Source organism: Thunnus maccoyii, chromosome 18 (genome assembly GCF_910596095.1).
Source record: "Thunnus maccoyii chromosome 18, fThuMac1.1, whole genome shotgun sequence".
NCBI lineage: Eukaryota > Metazoa > Chordata > Actinopteri > Scombriformes > Scombridae > Thunnus > Thunnus maccoyii.
Window position 1 is genome coordinate 23,285,837 of NC_056550.1, and position 22,212 is coordinate 23,308,048.

Consider the following 22,212-nt stretch of genomic DNA (forward strand, 5'->3'; position numbering starts at 1 on the left):
AAGTGCCTCACACTATACAGTACATCTTTTTCTTCAACAAAAGTGCTTAATACTCCATGGGACAGTGTGTCATAAAAAAATAATTCCTGATTAAATGAAGAAATTGTTTTGTTTCTTATCAAACAGACACATTGGCAGCCTTACATGAAATCTAAATTATAATGTTTTAAGGGAGGCCGTTGCTCAATTGTATAGCAGTGTCATACAGTGAACATATAAAATCTGAGATCAGCCTTTTCACAGTGTACAATCAATGTGTGAACTGACATGTTTATGGGAAAGAACCTCATCCTTCATTTTTAAGCTCACAATCATCACACAGATGTGAGTGTGAACAGCTGCTGATCTGAGCTCAGCTGAGTGGCCCTCTTGTGGTACATGATGATACCGTCCTAGGAGGGCTGAACATGACAAGTCAGAGCACCTGGTAAGCTGACTACTGGCCTTGGATGTTGCTTGGTAAGCAGCCAAACACCAAATGATTTATAATAAAATAATGAGATTTTGTACAACAGGTTCATTCATAATCTAATTAATCAGATTTGGAACACTTGTGTCCTTAAAATCCTTACTTTTTGTTAACACTTCTTCAGTTGTTTGTGTGTTGACCCACTTCTCTGCTAAGTTTTAAAGCTGTACTTTGTGGTAGTCTTCTTTTGGAGTGCATTATATTGAAAACTGTCTAATATCTTTCCTGGGAAGCAAAACATATTAGAAACACACTTCAATATAATTCAGTCCAGCAGAAAAACACCACAAGCAGCTATAGCACTGGGCACTGAGTCAGCAATTAATGAAGACATTATATGATGATGAGACATACGCCGCATGGCCAAAAGTGTATGGATACCAGAATATTACGCCCATATGTGAATACTAAACATTTCATTCCAACACCATGAGCATTAATCTGCAGCTATAACAGCTTTCTCTCTTATGGGAGGAATTTCCGCCTGATTTTGGAAGCTGGCTGCAGGGATTTACCGTCGTTCTGCTAAAAGAGCATCAGTGTGACTCTGATGTTGGGTGATAAGGCCTGCATGACAGTCGTTCGACGGTTCGACTCAAAGGTGTTGGACGTGGGGTTGCGGTCATGGCTCTGTGCCGGCCGGTCAAGTTCGTCCACGTCAAACTGGGAAAACGATGAGAGATTTTTGTGTGTGGGAGAGCTGTCATGTTGACATAGTCCAAACTGTTGACCAAACGATCTTTACAGGCGCTGGATCAAAAAAAACACACTATGGACAAAAATCAGACACATGATCCGAACACACAACAGCGTTTCCTGCTGCTGCTGCCTCACTAATATCTCTCTTAGATTGCATGTCTGATTTTTTGGCTTCTCCAAACTGTTGCCATGACACTGTTGTCAAAATTATCATTATATGGTGCAGTGTTGAGGTTTCCCTTCATTGGAGCTAAAGGACAAGAAAGAGTACATAATGTATAATGAATGTCAATTATTTTTATGTCACTTTTGCAATGAATTTGGACCTCACCATGAGATCAAAGCATGTGAGAAGAAAGACAGAGAGACAGAGAGAGTGAGAGAGAGAGAGAGAGAGAGCAGGTTGTATAGTCTTACTGCAGGAGTATCAGGGGTAATAAACTGGAGGGTGGACGTGCCCCCTCTCCTCTCCTCTCCTCTCCTCTCCTCTCCCCTCATCTCCTCTCCTCTCCTCTCTTCTCCGCAGTGCACTTGCAGCTGAGCAGCACTCCGGACAGGACGGTCTCTTCTTCCTCCTCCTCCTCCTCCTCTTCTTCTTCTTCTTCTTCTTCTTCTTGTCTTTCTGTGAGTGTGTGTTGGTGAGGTAGTGAGGTTGGTGGTGGTGCTGCTGCTTCTGCATGGGGTGCACCGACCATCGCATCTGACTCCAGTCCAAAAGTCCCGGGGCTGACGCGTTAGTAGTGCGGACTCATTGATAAAAAAAAAAAAAAAAAAAAAAAAAAAAAAATCCTTGCCGCTGGAATTAAAATGAGCACTCCTGCTGAGCGGCTCTCCTCCTCCATATAGCGCTGCCTTCTCTGCTCAAGATCTGTTTTATGTGACTCCAGCAGGCGACGCAGGATGACTACTACCTTATCGCTGGTGTTTTTGTGCGCTCTGGTAAGTAAGTCTGTACAGTAAACTGCTGCATGTTCGCTGTAATTGCTGCTGTAAGACTCTGCAGGGACTGTAAATGAGTTTTAAATGACCTTACGCACTTTATGATGTGATTTTTTCAAAAAGATTTAACACTGTGAGGTTTCTTTTTTTCCTATAATATTACCACTGGGGCTTAGTTTGAGTCAACATTTATTCTAAGGTATATGTTTCTATAATAATGATATGATGTTTCTATAATATTCCTGCAGGGACTTATGAGGAGTTTTGCATTATATATATATATATATATATATATATATATATATTGTCTCTTATGTGATAGTTGTGATATTTTTAATCATATTTTGAAGACGGTTTGAATGTGCAGTGTATCGTTGCTGAGGTGTTTCCCCTGTAAAGTGTCATATTAAAGGACTAATGTGGCGTTTTTTTCCCCTGCTAAACATGCTGCATGTAGCTAAACAGCAGCTGATATGCATGTGATATTATGCCCAAACACACACACACACATATACACACACAGGGCTGCATCCAGACATCCAGGAGCAGTCTGCTGACAGGTGCCTTGGCCCAGAATTTACTGGCATTAATGACTAGAAGTAATTTTTAGGTACATTTTGACATATTTGGGTCTTAAAGTAAGAGGAGATAAAGATGCTGAAGCTTATGGAAAAGTAAATTGATTCACTAAAGTCTTATCCAACACGAGCTGTAAATGATTTTGACATCAAACGTGAGGATTCTGATGATTCTGTGAAAAAGTTGATTAAGGAAGGATGGTGGTGGCGATAAAGCCGACGGCAGGCGCAGAGCAGGGGGGCACATCCTTTCACCGCCCTGGTATGTCTACAGCAGCTGGTCTAATTGGGCCGCGCAGCTCGGTCATCATGTGAACAGCCCTGGATGTGAGGGGACGCTCTGTTGTGACAGCTGGTTTAAAGGGTGGCGACGGTCGGGTGCACTTTGGTAGAATTAAATTTAGAAATAAACTCTCAAATTGACCATGAAATTGAGGAGAGTACAAACCAAGCATATCACAGCTGGGCTGCCGTCCGTACGTTTTTTCTGTGTGCGTGTATGTGCGTTCTTGTTGCTGGTCCACAAATTTCCCTCTGAGTTGGCCATTAATCTGTTCTGGAGCTGAGTGATATTCCAGGGAGATGTCACAGGAAAGGAAGTTGGCCCAGCAGTCTGGGATATCAATCCCTCCCCTGCAGATACAAGAGGGAACTCTCTTGAGGTTTTAAGCTGCGTCCAGAGTTCATTTTTGCAGACAAAAAAAATGGGCTTTAATCCTGCAAATGTACTCAAATAAAAACTGAGGTTTGAGTATAAATTTTGAGGTAACAGGTGGTAAAATCAGGATAAATGACGCGGAAGAGAAATGCAACTAGAGAGCAAAGATGGGGATGACAGAAAGGGGGAAATACTGAGCAAGAGGAGCGAGAATTGAGGGAGCTGCTGGCTGCTCAGTACATCTGTTTCTGAATGAAAGCAGGCACAGCAGAGAGGAGAGGAGAGGAGAGGAGAGGGAGGGGAGGGATGAACGATAGAGAGAAAGACAGAAAAGATTGAATTGATGTCTCAGCAAATTTGAAATAAGTGGAAATGAGCTTTGCTCGTTACATAATAAGAGCCATAGGACATGAAAGTGTTTTCGGTCTTTCTTTGTTCTAAACCGTCTGGATATGAATTCTTTTTTATTTAACATTGTTATATGTTACGCCAGTGAAACAAGCCTCAGTTGTTCTGCCAGTAAAGCTGTAATGCATTTATATCAGAGAGGAAAGATGCATCAAGAGAGGGAGGGAGAGAAAGAAGGTGATAACTGGAGTAGATTAGACAGATTAGACGAGATTAGGGAGAAGTAAGAGTCCATTTTGCAAGTAATTTGAACTAAATTATAGATGGAAATACCTCCATGTAAGGAAGAGAGAACCACTGTGTATTTACAGCACAGTTTGGCTGCTTGCTGCGGGTATTTACAGTGAAGTGAGCATGTGTGTCAGTGATCAATATGCAAATTAGGACAGAGAGCTGTGGGTTGAGAGAGAGGGTTTATTTTGTAGGAAAAAGTGTGTGCATGCAACTCATATTAATCACATTGCAGGGACAAAAATATTTTAACGGTAAGATTACGGGGACTCATCTCCCATTTAGGGACAAAAAGCAGATCCACGCAATGTTATATTTTAGAGTTAAGACTTGGTTTTTGGTTTGAGTTAGGGTAAGTCTCCAGGGAATTAATGTATGTCAATGCAATGTCCTCAAAACTTTGTGAGACTTTCAATGGCTGGTTCTCTTAATGAAGGTTACAACTTGCTTATAGAGTCAAAGTTAGACTTAGATTTAGGGTAAGACCTGGGTTTAAACAGTTATGATTTGTTTGGGGAATGCATTACATCAGTAAAAAGTCCCCACAAGTATAGAGGTACAAACATGTGTGTGTATGTGTGTGTGTGTGCCAGTACTTGGTATCAGAGGTTGACGTTCACAGCTTTTCTCACCTTTAGACAGTAATCAGGTCGGGCATGTGTGTAATGTCCTGCACACATGAATTTATGGTAACTGCCTTGTCCGGAGTGTGTCATAAGTTTACTATTAGAGCTGATGTGCCTTAAAGGGAGCTATTACGGCAGTTTAGAGGTGACTGGCTTGTTCAAAGTGTGTCCAATGTAGGCGGAGACAACATGATTTATGATGAATCCTGATAGCGACTGGATTTAAAGAACAGGTTGGACACCTGGCAGCAATTTTCATCAATTTGTTTTGCTGTGTATATTCGAGTCACAGTGGCTCTGTGCTGTGTGTGTCTGTTATGTGCTTTCTCTCTGAGTGTGTATACGACGCTTTAACACACTGTGTCACTTTCCCCGGTGTACCAGATGGCGCTAATGTTGGCATCTAAGACGGAGCGGGCGGTGCTGCTTCCCTGTCCCTCCGGCGAGTACACCAACGATGGAGAGTGCTGCAGGGAGTGCCCACCTGGAGAGGGAGTGGTGAAGAAATGCGGCGCTACTCAGACTGTCTGTGCCCAGTGTTTGGACAGTGAGTAGAGATTTTTTTTATTGCACTGCATCCTCTTTTAAGGGGCTGGGAGCAATTTGAGCAAATTAAAACTATAAACTACCTTTGCTCATTAACTAAAACATTCTAGACTCAACCTTTCTTTTATTCTGATCAAATCAAAGAAAAAACATGGGCACCACTTTCTTATAAGACGCCCATTATAAAGGGTTCATAAGTTGTAGCAAATGACTTAATGGTTAATAAATAATTTACTACTGCTTTATAGATCAGCCAATACAAACAGCTTCTGGGCTGCCAGGTTGTGAAATAATCATGTCGGTCTACCTTCTGGAAAAGGCCTCTGGAAAATATATTAAAATTTACAACTGCATACTTGATGGAATATTGTAAAAGCTTTCTATTAATAACTTGTTATTTATAACCACAGACCCATGAGCATTACTACCAAATAAAAGGGCAGGATAAATTCAAGCCAAAGGGATGAATTAAACCAAGAGTAGCTGTTAGCTGTTGCAAACCTTGTTAGAAAATGTTTTTTTTTATCATGTTCCCATTCACCACTTGTGGTATCAAACCATGCAGACAGTTTCAATTTTGTTTTTGAGATAGCAGCCAACAGCCGACAGCCCTCTGTGAATGTGCATATGTGTGGTGCTCAAAACACTTAAAGACGAAAAATAGCAACATGTCTTTCAACAAACAAAATCCAAACACCTCAATGTTACCAGAAAATAGCTTTCATATTGGGGATGTGGTTCCAATAAAGAGAGTTCACTGCACGGTTTTTTGTGATTAACCCTTTAATAGGCTAACGATTCTAACACTGTCAACCCAAAATACCAATATTTGACTCTTCTTCCTGAAATGTGTCAGATGGTAGTAGATTAAATTAAACCTGGAAACAATCAAAATCTAATATATACACATGTAAACTGTTGCACAGCTGCAAAAGTGGATGTCATCACCAGCGTTACACACACTCATACCTACTACATCATCTTTATTTAAACATCCACATTCATTTTCCAAGCTTTTAATGGCAGCTCGGGCTCGAACTCCAAACAAAAAGAACCTCAAAGCCAAAACAAACTGTTATTGTCCAATTTGTTCATTTGTATGAAGTGTGCGCTTTGCCTTTATCAAGTATCCTGAGAAATAAGGCAGGAATTCATATGTTTGATGCTTGTAAGTGGGTCCAAATGTGTTCGCTTACAACTCGGCTCAGGCTGTGAACCATTAGCACTCGCTCTACAGACCAGAGCTGGGAGAGGTGCCAACACCGCAACATCACAGAGAAGAAGAGCTGTTGCTGCAAATAAATATGTTCCTCTAGATTTCAGGGTCTTTCTGCATCGCGTCCCTGCAGCAGGTCTCTTTGCCCTTTAAGCTGTTGGCCTGTATTCTTTGTCAGAGCGCTAAGTAAACGTCAGAAGTATAGGTCACGAGCGTCACTGCATAATACAGGAGGAGCTGCAGAATCACGACAAGACAAATGTATCACACCTGCTGGTTTGAGTCTCTGCAGTGGTACCTTTCCCTTCATTTAAAATGCACATGCTAATTGAGGCAGTTTGTGACTTTATGGTGACTGACACAGAGCAGAAATCCAAAAATTAGCCCGGTTTAGTCGTTTAGTGAGTGCACACTCTTGGTTGAACATTGATTGATTGCATTAATCCCCTCAGACATCACATGTAAACACTGGGAAATGCTGCCTGTAAACAAGAACTGCTGAGCAAAAATAAATTGAACATCAAAACCTTAATTATCAAATTCTTGAGGAATGCTCGCAGACCGGTGGGAACGCTTTTTTTGTCGCAAGATAATTGATACTTTTTGATTATCCTTGAACTCATGAACTTTTTGCACAACAGATGTTAATCTCTGTGTTGTGGTATGTTATAAAGAATCTACAAGTCTGGCTGGTTTCACCCTTTTGAAGTTGTTATTCTTCGCCTCAAGGAACTCCAGAGCTACAGTGCTAGGTACAAGGGGCAGGGAGTCAATTCCCTACATGTAGCGCGTGACAGTGCCATAGGGTAAATAAAAAAAATTTCACATAAACCAACTCTGTCAAACAAAGTCTATGTTTGAAAAGGTAGGGGCATGAAATTGACCAAAAATAAGAACAAAATAACGTGGGCTTTTCGTGCTTTTGTATCAACATCGTTAATAACCCAGTCACACCAGTAGATGGAGAGTGAGGAGAGTAATTACTGTAATAGTCACCAGCAAACACGGCTTATGATAGACTGGAGCAGGAAATTGGATGAGTGAATCTAAGAGGTGCGCCTGGAGTCTGTAGAGGAACACGTAGCAGCTTCACGAGCGTCTGGACTTTACCTTTGCTTTGACGTCATGAAGAATTTGCGTTGCGCGTCATATATTTTCATATTCCTGCTGTAAACGGTGGCGGACGATGTGTGGACGCTAAACCGCAGTTTCAAGTGATGTGCGTCGGCCCGCGTGATGGTTGTTCTGATGAGTATTTCTTTGTCCCCTACAGCCTCCCTTTTTCCCCTCCACACCAGCGAATCCCACCAAATCTTGTCGTGTCTCCTCTCTTTTCTCCAGCACCCTCCTCCTCCTCCTCCTCCTCCTCCTCCTCCCTGTTGCTATGACTCATCGTCTGTATTAGTGGATAAAATGGTATTAGAGAGCCAGGCACCAAAGGGCACGATCTGCTCATTCATCATGCATACTGTTACATCAATGCATCTTTACTCATTTGATCCAGCTAATTAAACCATATTGAAAAGCCTATTGTGCTTCTAACAGTGAACAATTATCTCGCTCCGCAATACAGGAGCGTTACTCACCGCTGATAAACACTCAACAATTAAGTTCAAATACCCAGGAGGTTACACTCAATTTCCGGTGCGAGTGCATTTTCGTTGTTTTCAATGTTGTTTTAGTTTCAGCAGATGAAACCTTAATGTACCTAAAGCTCAAAGGAACACATACACTAAAATAAGGCCGAATGGGATTTATATGGAAGTTAGAGGCTGAAACAATGGCCTTACCTGAAAAACTAAAGCTATAAATACATTTTAGGTGACTTTCTAAGTGCAGAACTGAATAATTGAAGAGTAAAGTGCAACACATCCATTTGCTGTTTCATGGTAAATATGGGTGAATCTTTATTTACCACGAATCCCCCTTAATTCCCCACTTCCTGTCAGTGTAAGCCCCCCCCCCCCCCCTCCCTCCACCACCTCACCATCTCAGCTTGGGACGAGTGCCAGCGTCAGCAGTGCTGAAATATTTATCAGTCTCCTCCACTTTTCTCTGCTGTCATGGGAGATGAGACAACCGGACCTGCCTCACTTTGTGAACCATTCAGAAAAACTTGCCCTGCAAACTGACTGAAGATCTGAGAGCAAAAAAAAAAAAAAAAAAAAGCAGAACCTCACAAGTCAATGTAGCGTTTAAGAGGAGAGCCCCGCTGGCTGGCTGGACTAGGGCTCACTGGGGATTTAAGGAAGAAGGAAAGTAGAATCACAGCCTCGTCTGGCGAAGGCTGAAACAGAGCATCAAGAATCACTTCCAACTTTGGATCATAAGGGATGAAGAAAGAGGAAATGGAGATTTTCCCCTGGCAGGTCGTCTGTGGCCAAAGAAAAGGAAGCTTCTTCTCTAAAAGGCAAAAAAAAAAAAACCCAAAAGCTTATTAGCGTGGGATTTAAGAGTAACTGTTGATTGTTAAATTACAACTTGCTTCCTTTGGTCTCCTAATAATTGGTTTGGTAATATCCTAAAACCACCGGTTTCAAATCTGAATGGAAGCTAAGTGGACCAATGAAGCAGAGCGATAATTACACTCAGAAATGTTTCATGTCTAAAAAGACAAATTAAGCCGTCACGCAGGTTGTTGGTCACTGATCCACAGTCAGCGAAGGGTCAGCGGTTCTGGTGGGAAGAAAATGGGAGTCTCTCCGCTGAAATGTGGACCCTGACACACCGTGGAGCGGGAGAGATGGCTGTCCTCGCTAAAAGCTTACACCTAAAGTGCTGATTGTGAAGATCATCGGGCAGTTTCAAGGCCGTCCAGGGCTACATTATTGATGACACTAATGGGGCCGAAACACATCAGTGTTTCAAGGGGGGTCTTCATGGGCCAAAGTGGCACATTTTAAGTGCATCTACCCCCTCCCCCTTCCCCCTCGTATACAACCACATCTCCCTTTTACCAACAGCCGTCTTTACTGCTGAATATGAGAACTCGGATCGCTGAGCTGCACTGATCATTGCTCGATTGAGGACAATTAGAAAGAAGATCATATTTTATTAAAGAAGACACTCTTCACCTGATTCCTGATAGCCTTTTACTTTTCTCTTTTAGCCCCCCTCAGTGTCTCACAATCAGATGAAAGCGCTGACACATAAATTGAACACACGCACAAACCACACACACACACACGCGTGCACACACTCCTTTCCTGTTTCTGTTGAACACACCGGACTGGATGCATATGGTCACATTTAGACGTGTTTACACACACAAGGACTGCGAAGGGGCTCATGCATGCAAGTTAAAATTAGCAAGGAAGCCTGAGCGCTGTGGGATAATTGAAATGAATGAGGAGAGCTTTACCGGTTGAGCCTGACTGCAAAGAAAACAAAAGGCTTCGAGCTCACAAATTCAAATAATCATTTACCTCTGAGGTCTGTTATTCGTCCAGGTCGGGATCGATCAGTCAGTGTCATTGGCCTTTATCACTTCTGCCTCCAGACAGTAATGAGAGCAAAGGGGTGATGACAGATAGAGAAAAGAAAAAACATTGAATCTGACGGTGTGTGTGTCTATCTGAGAAAGAAACTGAACTAACTTACATCCCCTACTGCCCCATTTCCTCTGACCCTTCCCCTTCCAGACGTACATCAGCACTTCCTCAACACTTTGATCGCTAAATCATGTTTGGGAGCTTTTTTAGACTGAGGTCGCGCACCAGACCACCCTCGAAGACCGTTTCTGATTACTTCTGCGTCAAACAGTCTCGAGCAAATTGAGATCTCTCCCCCTACCTGTCTCTATATCATTACCTCCGCGTGCTCCACTCAGTCTGCCCGTATAACGTGACAGCCTTCATCGTCGGCTTCTTAGCCGCACTGCTGTTTACAAGGTGTTTAGAGCTTCAGTCTGTACCAGTGTTTATGTACTAGGCAACACAAAGCAAGCATTGGGACATTGCCGGAGGGCTTTTCACACTGACGACGTGCTGTTGTTCGACATGACACCCACATATGCAGTTCAGAGTTCTGCACATCCACACACGTCATGCGGCTTTATTTACAGTTACACCCAGTTATGATTTATTTCGCTGGAAGAGGGAACATGTAACCACTGAGAACATCTTTTTTTTTTTTTTACCAGTGTTTACTTCCCACATGCATTGTTTTGAGAAATCAAGAGTGAAACAGGCGGTCTCTAGTGTTAATTATAGTTTACAAAAGCTGTTTGGACATGCATTTTTCTCTTCATGTTATGAAACCATATTGCTGGATGGATGCAAAACCTCCAGCTGCACCTTGCCACCCTGTCAAATGTTTCCTGAACGGCGGTGGGGGATTAAAACGTCACACATTGTGCCTCTTCTGTCCGGACTGCAGCTCTTGCAAGGTGACTGCTCTCATGTTAAGCAACACACACACACACACAAAAAAGTAAAACGGGATTTGGAGAACAGTTAAGCAGCGTCTGTAGTGAATCTGAACTGTTTTTCCCTGTTAGCGTCTCCACTCTCATCTCATTCAGCCACTAAAACACACTCGTAGGACACACTCACACACACCCACACACACTGTCTCTCTGTATGCATAATTCAGCAGGCATCCAATTATATCTGAAAATAATTCTATATGAACATACAATATTAATAGATTACTTAGTGCCCCTAGGAACTCTCCTTGTAAGAATAAGCTAATTTGAGGTCATCACTTCCTTGGAGATGAACTTTCCCGGATCCTTCTGACGCAAACCTTCCTAGAGAGCAAATCTGAAGTGTGTGAAGTAATTGAAAAGCAGCAGGCAATTAGTCAGCACAGCTTTTACCTCGTTGTATTCAACACTGTTGTACTCAACTGCTATCTCTTTTGCTTACAACCCCTAAAAATAAAAATCAATATAATGCAGCGGAGCCATCGGTGTATTTTGGAAACATGCGCTGATTATTAGGGAACAGATTTTTATTTCTATCCTACCAGAAAGAGTCAGGCACAGTCAATTTGCAGAACAACCTTCGTCTGGCCCAGCAGTCTAAACCCTGTGGAGTTTTAGTAAATGTTTGACACAAACCAGAAATTACACACATTTTAGCCACACTAATGGCGTAGTTCTAGGGATGGTTAGCCCACCAATTTGGTGGATGGAATAAAACATTTTTGTACAGATATTTATGGTCTCCAGAGATTGAAACCTACTGACTTTAGTGATCCTCTGACTTTTCTTCTAGCACCAGCAGTACACTTTGTTTTAAGACCAAATATCTGCAAAACTAATGGCATTCCCATCAGACTCAGCTCTAGTTTGTGTTTAGTGATTATTATCAAATGTTAGTATGCTAACACACTAAACTATGATGGTGAACATGATAAATATTATACCTGCTTAACATCAACATTAACATCCTCTTAATAAGCGTGTAATTGTGCTAATGTTAATTAAAGCACTGCTGTACCTAAGCACAGCCTGACAGAGCTGCAAGCTTTACACTTTCAGTCTTGTTAAAATATCTCATTAACTGTATATTTATTCACACACATCAATTATGGATGTCCTGGCACTGATATTTTTTGCCTCGTATTAGTGATCACACTCCATATGATCATGTGATTCATGTGTAGCATGGGGATTCTCACATTTATCTTACTTTTCAACAATATAAAATTGTGCTCTGTCAAGTTTTCTCTCAATAAAACTTTGGCTCCTTCTGTCTCTTGAAAATGTCCATTTATAAGTTTCACACATATAGTTGATATGTGCTACAGTGAAACTTCACTTTATTCAACCAGTACTGAAAAACTCCTTCAAAAATATCAACATGTCTAACACATTAAGCAAAGTTAAAGACTAGTCCTGCTCCATAGCTTCATCCAAACTGACTAACAAGCACAGACAACTTGTTCTAAATATTAACCAATCAGAAGCAGGAGCTGTTTGAGGTTGTTTGTGGTCCTTAATAAATATTCTACAATGGCGCAATAGACCCAATTAAAAATACAATTTCTTGTTTGGCTCTAACTACAGTAGATTTAGAGACACAATATAATGAATCCATTTTATAATTAGCAATGCATTAATTATAATACATTATATCATGATGCCGCCAAATTTCAGATGAGTTTACATTAAGCAAAGAGAATGATATATTGGCAAACATATTGCACAAATTCAATTAAGATTCAATGAAAGCAGCTTAGAAATAACATATTGACTCATCTGATAACTTTTAAAGATAGGTCTCCATCATCTGTGCATCAGTTTAAGCGTGTGGATGCACCTGCGCTGCACTCTGCGTGTATGACTGAGATTAAAGCAGTTTCCTCAGCGCAGCACAAACACATTGGGATCGATATCGTAATGAGCACAGCAGGCTTTTGACTCGCTCCACAACAAGAGCACCTTTCTTGTCCCGGAGCACAAATCACTAAGAGCCCAGTGGATCAATGTGTCCTCCCTTCTAATGAATGTGCAGTAAACATGATTAATGTCATTAGACTCAGTGTTTATCCCTTTGTTTATCTCCTCATATTTCCTGCTCTCTCCATCTTCTAACCTCCTTTACTCTTTGCCCCCTTCTCCCGTTTCTTCTTTCTCCTCTTTCTGTCTCGTCTCCTTCGACCTGTCCTCTCGTCTGCAGGTGAGACCTACTCCGAGAACTACAGTCACACAGAGGAGTGCAAGCCTTGTACTCAGTGTACAGGTCTGATGCGGATGGAGACGCCTTGCACCGACTCCAACGATGCCAACTGCGTCTGCAACTACAACTTCTACTTCAATACCCTATCCGGCAAATGCGAACCGTGTACGGTGTGCCCTGTAGGTGAGGGCGTGTACGCGCACTGCGAACATGATCACGACACCGTGTGTGAGGAGTGTGTGGACTATACCTTCTCTGATCGGGAAAGCTCCCTCGACCCCTGCCTTCCCTGCACCATCTGTGATGAGGAAACGGAGATACAGTTGGCTTTTTGCATCCCTACCAGTGACTCCGTCTGTCATAGTAAGTCTTCCACACACACTTTCATAGGTTGTTGTTCAAGTAACTCAGTCTAGACCAGAGAAATCATTGTTGTCTTTTTAGTTTTGGTCCATTTCACGTTCATATTGACTTATTAGAAACAAAGCAAGAGGTGTAAACATGAAATCGTATGGCTGACAGGTGACTCATTTATTTGACAGTTTTGGCGACTGTCATTGTGGATCTTCAGCAACACGTGAACTCACAGAGGAAATTTGAAGTGATTAGTCAATTAACAGAATATTAATTGGCAAAAACTCCAAACATTCTCTTCTACCAGCTTCCAAATACTGAAGTAGAGCTGCAACTAATGATTATTTTCATTATTGATTCATCTGCCGATCATCTTGTGTATAAAACATAAGAAAAATTCTTCTCTTTATCTTATGTTTTTGTAAAACAAATACTTTTTGGGTGTTAGCCTGTTGGTTGGACAAAACAAGTGATTTTAAGACGTTGCTTAAGTCTTTGGAAGCTATGATTTTGAGAAAGTTCTATTTTTACTTCACACATTACGCCATAAATAATAACAGACAGCCAGAAACAGGACAAAAAGGAGCTGTCTTATGCAGTTATATTATTAGGGGATAGTTAAGTGTGGTTGCTATGTTTTACATGCCTTTTAGTGAGGGGTTCCAAAAATGAAATAGGAGACAATCACAATGATAGTTCCCACGATCAGCAGATGGTTTGTATATATTTAATATGATTTGAGCTTCAGAAGTCATGCTGAAATTTCTCCACTGCGTGTTCGCATTACAAACAAACCGCACCAGAATTTGCTTGGAAATGGCCCAAGACGAGTCATTTTTTAGGGTGGTCTTGGTTTAGTTGTTTGGTCTCCGACAGAATTTGTTCCCACCTGCCGAAACAAACTGCAATAGATGCACCAGAACCTCACCAACAGGTTAGGTGTGAAAGCAGCCTTACTAGAGAACAAGGACAGCTCCAGACCACATACTGCACACTGGCTGCCAGTCATATTCAAAGCTATGTTGGAGGCATCGTAAATATCCCAGTTGCATTTGAATAAGCCAGCAGGGGTGACTTCCACATGTGTGTCTGGGAACAGGCGAGGGCAGAGGTCAACTCTGGTCAGATTTTCAAATAGCAGGAAGTTGAAAGCTTTAGCATTAAAAGGTCAAAGACTACTACAGTGTCAACACATGAGACAATCAATAATCTGCTCTCCCACAAAGCAGAAGGCAGCGGTGGAGGAGCAGAGTCGAGCGCTTATATCTTAGAGCAAAGGCAGCTTGTATGCAAGGAAGTTGTAAATTCACCAGGGCCGGATGAGGCATTAAATCAACCTCATCAGGGGACTACAAGGCTCAAATCTGGCAGTTAGGCGGTCTAGATGGCATTATTCTCACTTCCCTTGATATCTTTTTTCAAAGCAATATCAGATGAGGGAAGGACTGGAAAGTACTCTTGACATCTTCAGTAGTCATAACAAAAGCAGCCTTTTTCCAACAACGGACACTGGTTGCAATTTCAGAAGAAGTTTGTGGTCATGGTCTGTTCTGGGGAAATTCTCTACCATGTAACTTTGTAAAGATGTGGAGTGATTAAATTCAAAGAAAGCTCTTAATAGCAGGAGCACTTGCTTATGCGGGGCCTTTTTTATTGATCTCCTGTGTGCATTATCATTCTTAAGTGAACATGTTCATGATGTCATTGATATAAATGTAGAGATTTAGACTTGAGTTGCAATATTTCTCTTCAGAAAGCTGACTTGGTTTCATGGATTTCATGGGTTTCAGATGCTGGAAGGTATTTGGATCTACCAAGTTAATGAACCTCAAAACTCTGCCATCACCCTGTTGTAGTACAGTGGATATGCTAGCAGCACCTTATTGAGAGTGTAAATTCCTCTTTTAATAGACAGTAATAGCATTGACAGACAGTGGAGAAATGGACTGAGGAAAGATGAGAGCAGGTGAGGTAGATGAGGTGGAAGAAGGGCTAATAACACAGATGATGACTCACCACATTTCCGTCCATGAGTGCCAAACACCATCAAAGATGCTACATTTAGCTTTTTTACTATCAATAAATCATCACCACAGTCATTTTGAACACAAATAAGACCATCAAAGATTGGCCTCTGCTTAGCTCTCTAGGTTGAATTGATTTGCATCACTTAACATCACTTAATGGCACGCAACAGGCTGAAGGTGATGATCTACCAGCAAGAATGGAGATAGTTTTTTAGCTTTTGCAGTTTTTAGCCACACTAGAGGCTTTGTCTGTCCTCCACTTTGGTCCAGACTGAAACATCTCAACAACTATTGGTTGGATTGCCATAAAACTTTGTACAGACATTCATGGTTCCACATATGATGAATCCCTCTGACTTTGGAAACCCCCTGACTTCTGACTCTTCTAGTGCCACCAGCAGGTTGGCATTTGTGGTTTTTAGTGAAATGTCTCATAAACTCTTGAATAGATTACCATGAAATATGACACAGACATTCATGTTCCTTTCAAGATGATTTGTAAGAACTTTGGTGATTCATTAACTTTTTTTATCTAGCACCAAATTTTAATTTGTCCAAAACTTTGTTTGTTACCAAACTATGCTATTGGTAGCATGCTAACATGCTAAACTAAGATGGTTAACAAGGTCAACGTTATATGTACTAAACATCATTAATAGTCACTGTGAGCATGCTGACGTTAGCATTTATCTCAAAGCACTACAGTGTCTGCCGCTGTTGTGGCTGAAGACTCTTGAGTCTTGTTTATAAAGTCAAATGGTGGATGAAGTGGAATGATGATGCAAAAAGTACTTATCAAATTTGTTATTCTTCCTGATGCTCTTCAGCAAGAAAAAAATGGTTCATTGCACCCACCGATGTCCACTTCTGTGCCCTCACACTCAAAGTTCAGCCTTGATGACTTTTGCAGAGTGATTTTTTCATCAACCCATGAGTAGTTAACATTTCTGAATCATGCAACAAGTCTACTTTTGAAGCCTGAAGGAAGATTTCCTTCCTGGAAGCAAGTATGCATACCTAATTTGACATGCAGTGATGAGGAAGGAACAACTTTTTCCCTGCTATTTGAAAACTTTGCCTTTATCTACCAGACCCCAGATTCTACAAATATCCACGACGAGGCTGTAATGTGACAGGACTGACAGCCTTTAAAACAAACTCGTATGCCCCCTTAAACATCCAAAATATCCATTCTAGACATATCAGATGTACAGTAAGCCATGGTACAGCCTTGTGCCACCCATTTAGCGCCCACCCATACAGCTGGTGTCACCTTTGACCCGCCATGTCCTGAGCGATGGTGCTGAAGCAGCAGTGATGGTGGTGACTGGAGATGGCGTGATAAGTGACCTTGTGGGACATTCATTTTAAAGGAAAGCCCTGGCATATAGCACCAGTGGGCCTGTGGGTAATGGCTGTTGTCACATGTGGTCATGATGATGTTCCCAGTTCTTTCGTTGGTGGTCTATGATGGCTGTACATACAGATATGTTTTCCGCAGCAAACAGGAAGTTGTCTCACCACAATTCTCATCCGGTCTGCGCCCTCTTATCTTTTTACGAGAGGAAAATGTTTTTAATTTCAATCCTGCTGCCTTTCTCACTGTTCTGTACATGGTAAAGAAGATGAATGGGGGGTATTTTCAAATCCCTAAATCCCCAGTTCATACCCAGCTGTCACCGAGTGTCAATTACAAGATACAATGACTGCAACAGAAAGAGAGGGAGAGAAAGAAATAGAGATGAAAACAGACAGAGAGAGCTGCAGCATATGTGCTGTGCTGGTATTCTATGCAGAGGGGTCGATATGAGTCCTGGGATTTCTTCTGCTCATGCTCAGGTTTCACTGAGTGACCTCTATGGGCACCCAGACTCGACTGCAGGACATGCACGCACACACACACACACACACACACACACAGACACTAACAAGCTTAATCCTCTCCAGCTTCAGACACACAAACACTTTTTTATGAGCATCCAAAATCAATACAGCTGATAGCAGGCTAACAAGGCGCATGCACGCTCTTCCCCCTTGCCAAGCGCGCTTTAACTCCTACATTTTTCATTAAACTCCGGACACCGCACATCTGTGAAACTCTTTGATCTGAAATTGAAAACACCTCCTGCATCTTTTGTTGACAGTCTCAATCCGTTTGGCCTCGCCGGAGCTCATTTTTTTCATCTCCAGTAGGTGCTGCTCAGTCGTCAGTTGAGTAGATTTGCATTAAATGTGAAGTGTTGAGCGTCTGTTTGAGTGTTTGTCCTGGAATAAAAAGGGAGCGAAAGATTATAAAAACAGATAAAGACAGACTACTTTTTTTTCTTTTTTATTACCCCTGTCATCCCTCCCCTCCCTTCATTTGCTCTCTCTCCATCTCTTCCCACAGTGGCCCTTGAGTGGCTGGGTTAGCGGAGCGGTGGAAGGTGGCCAGTGTGCATTCAGTGCCTTCACCGCTGCAGTATAATTACTCCTGCTAATCAGAGCACTTTACAGCAGCTCCTCTGTTCATCTGCACCCCCTCCTCACTCTTTCCTAACACTCTGCCTCTCTGTCTGCCCTCCCCTCCACTCTCCCTATTAACCCTCCCTAGCAGAAGACAGAGTGCTCACTTGAATAATTTGTAGTATGTGTGTGTGTGTGTGTGTGTGTGTGTGTGATGGATGTGTGCGCGTCAAGCGACAAACACAGAGGAAGATTGAGATAGAGGCAGCGCTGAAACAGAGGGAGAGTGTTTGGCAGCTGATAAAGAGGTCATTGTGCATGTGCTGCGCCTGATAGTTGCTCATCTCCACCCAGAACTGGCAGCAACCAAGACTTCAACCTCCACACAAGACCTCAGGGTTAACTTCACCATAAAGACCTCAATGGTTCATAAAAATTAAACCTTTTTTTTTCTCCCCCTCTTGTCCACACCCCGCTAATAAACACATCTCCCTGTGTGCACACCGCCATCGCCATACTTGTAAAATCCTGGGCTATAGTTTTACTTTCATGAGTGTTTTAAACCCACTGAAGCCAAATTGAAATTGTAAAAGCACCACTGCCGCCTGTAAGCTCCTATTCTGTTCCAGCTAGGTATGCAGCCTCTGGAGCCCAACGTTTATCCTTTGGTCTACAGCCAGCCGTGTTTTCTACATCAGCCCAGAGAAAAAGAGAGAAAGAAGGGGAGTGACAATTAAGATGTAGTATACTTTACTTTAGCTGTAGCTGCTCTCTGTGTTGAGTCAGTGTTATGTGAAGCAGACTCCCAGGAGAGTTGTCATCTGGGCTCTGAATGAGAAGGACAATGTATAGCGAATGCTGAGGTGCAACTTATGCATGTATATGTAGGCATGGAGGGAACATTCATTGCGCTAAAGAAGGCAGTTACAGTAGTGCAGAATGAGTGATAGCCCAGTCTGGTAAAGGAAAAGCTGTAAGGATTATAGCTTCGTGACAAATTGTATATAAGGCCAAACCGTCTGCACACTTTCATTCACTTTCACACCTTCCATTTACATTTATTCTTTTTACCAGCTCGTGTTGCATTGCTAATACCATTAGCCAGCCCTGCATTAGCTGGATGATGTATGGCGGAGCTGAGGAAACCTGACTACATCCCAGGAAAGGTCAAGAATTGCATGTAATACAGACACCAACGCTCCCTCCTTGTAGACGGATCCAAATCAATAGCACTACTTTAAATAGGCCTCTGCATTCTGCATTTCTGTGTTTCTAAGTATGGCGTACACATGTGCTGTGTTTTCCTATCTGCGAAAGATATTTTCAACCATTTCAGTAAACCAATCCCCCCTATGGGAGGTAGGAATGCCCCCGTCATCACCGTGCAGACAGACAGTCAACGTGGACTCTTAATGACCAACAGAAGTTTTTCAAATACGTCCACATAAGTTACCCATCAATGTCCCATCGGACTATTAAAAGGGAGTAACTGTGTGTAAATTATGCAACAAATCAATGTCGAGAAACTTGACTATCTGCCATGTCAGTGAAAAGAGAATACCGTATATATGTGTAGACGGCCTTTGGCTGTGATGGTCCACTGAATTTGACCACGTCAGAGGTCACACTTCCACATTTACATTTTTACATTTTTGTCATTTGGCAGATGTTTTTTTTTATCCAAAGCAACTTACAAGCAAGACAAAACAATCAAAGAAGACTGTGACTCAAAAGATTTTAGGTACAAGTGCAATGAGAAAGAGTGCTAAAAAAAAAAAGTAAGAAAAAAGTACATATAAGGAAATTATATGTATTAGGGATGCTAATGCTAAATGCTACCATTTAGAATAAACTCATATGGACTTCATGTACCACCATTTACATGCATCATGTACAAAAACAAGGTGACAACTTTTAAAAGTAATACTAATTTAAGTTTTTAGGTGGTAGTTTTGGTTTTATTTGCCCAGGATTGCAGATATCTGTCTCAAAATATCTATAAATTATGTCACAAAACAAGGAAGGTAATGGAACTTTAGGTGCTCAAAAATGGGTGAAATGTATTTATTAAAATGTATTTTTTCAAGGCTGTGAGCATCATAAATTAGTAATTGTAAACAAATAAGACGACAAACAGACAAAATGTTTTTTGTATTTTAGGTGAACTAACCCTTTAAAACATTGTCCTTTGAGCCAGTTTAACTTATCAATATACTTACATAATTTAAAGTATATAAACTGAGTATGAATCATATATATACAGTAAATATATGCCTTTTTGTGAGACAGGCTGTGCATCGACAACAATAACCTTGATATTATATGAATAATAGCTGTGTGAATTTTCAGGTAAACTGAGCGAATCAGCAATGCAGAATAAAAACTGAATCAAGTTACAACATGTGGCAACCAGTCAGTGATCTAATTCACTCACTTTAATGATTGTATTGGATTATCCATACTTTGGTTTTATACTCCTAAAAAACAGTTTGAACAATTGTGAAATAAGACGACCCTTAAAATATTTGAGATAGAGCGTCGCAGTCTTTGGCCTTGAAGGAAGCCTCGGGGGTCTCACAGGGTTAATCCTGTGTGCGCCAGTATAGAGCTAATGAGGAGCAGCCTGAGGTTCTGCTGGGAATTACAGGCTCAGATCTGAACCAGTCTGCACATTCTCCATCCCCACCAGGCTGCTGAGCTCAGGGGAGTTTTGGTTTTGGCTGGACAGCAAGCCCTCTCCTCGGCTTGCCGTAGCCCTCGCACCCTCGGGGAAGGAGTAATCTACAGACTCTCAGCCTCTCTGCTATCTGACAGAACCACTGCAGTGTCACTTACAGTGCTTTTCAATATAGAAGCATAATGTGACAAGACTGTAAAAAGGGGGTTTGGTGTATTTTCAGGATCAGTCATGCCCATCAGAGTGGGCAACATGGAAACCTACACTGAGTCATTAATTGAGCTCACAAAGAAAGAGGGAAGAGGACAATTTATGAAAATGACTCTTCTTTTCAGGCTTAGCTTTGATAGAAACCAGACACATCCAGTAGCACAGTGCTTTCCTGCCTCTCTGGTCTCGGCAAAGGCTACACTCAAAGTGATGACCTCCTCAAAGCCCCTTACTTTGTTCTACATGGATCCATATGGCCTTAATGTCATGCAGTGAGCAGAGATCATAAGAAGGGGACGTGGAGAGTAGAGACTTGGCGTGCAGGGCCCAGGCCTGGTGTGGGGTAAGCTGGTGGGTGACAGATATGTGCCCCCCTCGTCGAGGAACATTCTTTTTCTTTCTGCACACAGCATATCACTCAGAACCCATCTGTCTATCAGAAACAGCTGCCGCATGTGTGCAGTGTATCTGACATCTGGTTGGGGACTTGGTGACTACACTCCAGCAAACAAGCTCTCAGTAAACATGTGAAAGTGCCTCGTCATGATGTTGGGATTTCTTTTTTCTTTTTGCATTGCGATTAAAGTCATATCTGTGCATGTTTCTTATCTCACAAGTGCTCCTTTCTCTCATTTGCCTCCATACAGATCCTCTCCTCCCTACGTATATCCCTACAACCTCTGATATGGCTCCGACTTCACCCTCCTTCACCAGTTTCTTCCTCCCAGACAGCTCCGAAAGCCTGTTGCCGGGAGGAGAGACGACCACGTCGAGCGCCGGCTCTCCTCGCTTCCTCGGCCACGGCCTCAACGAGAACCTCATCCCCATCTACTGCTCCATCCTCGCCGCTGTGGTGGTGGGGCTGGTGGCTTACATTGTTTTTAAGAGGTCAGTCGGAAGTAAAGAGTGAGATGATGCGGTTTAATACATTAGCACGATTTGCCTTTGCGCCTCAGACACAATATAATATAGGGCAGATAGGGTGAACAGTGATGGAGATGGAGGTCTGGTGGGCGGTGTTAGAGTGACAGATGTTGCCCCAGGCTAAAAAAATGGCAGGAGGGCGCCTAGTGAAATATTCAGGCCTGTCGCGGTCAAAGAGGTTTTGACCCATTTTGGAGATTAAAACACACCACAATGAGTTTTCTTTCTCTCTCTTTTTTTTTTTTTTTTTAAAAAAAAGGTCACAACACTCACAGCGTAATGCATTACAGAGGTCACACATATAAACACATTAGCACGACACCCAACCACACATGCTAACGCTCAGACAGACATATACAAACGCGGGCTAAAACACATTTGAAGCAAGTAAACAAGCTCATTAGCGGCATTGATTGTTTGAAAAGTGCCGACCAGGGGAAATTCAAGGTCCAGATTTATCATTAGGGTCACGCACACATCTGGCTGATACTCCTCGTGTACTTATTATCATGTAAAAACAGACTGCAAATTATGTGAATTTTCCTCAACACTCGGTATATTAATAGTAACCACTTGGAT

General features: G+C 42.0%; 1 protein-coding gene across 2 annotated transcripts in view; it reads left to right on the forward strand.

Annotated features, from left to right (window-relative positions):
- The first annotated feature begins 1,923 nt into the window (after positions 1-1,923).
- Positions 1,924-22,212, forward strand: part of ngfra (nerve growth factor receptor a (TNFR superfamily, member 16)) — a 30,772-nt gene continuing 10,483 nt past the window's right edge. The window contains exons 1-4 of one of the 2 annotated variants that reach the window (XM_042391782.1): positions 1,924-2,107; positions 4,993-5,155; positions 12,997-13,359; positions 21,357-21,597. In XM_042391782.1, coding sequence (XP_042247716.1) covers positions 2,069-2,107; positions 4,993-5,155; positions 12,997-13,359; positions 21,357-21,597 — 806 coding nt within the window. In that variant the 5' untranslated portion in view covers positions 1,924-2,068. Of the gene's footprint in view, positions 2,108-3,865; positions 3,929-4,992; positions 5,156-12,996; positions 13,360-21,356; positions 21,598-22,212 lie in introns of those variants that run through there. The other variant, XM_042391783.1, reaches the window with a different exon arrangement.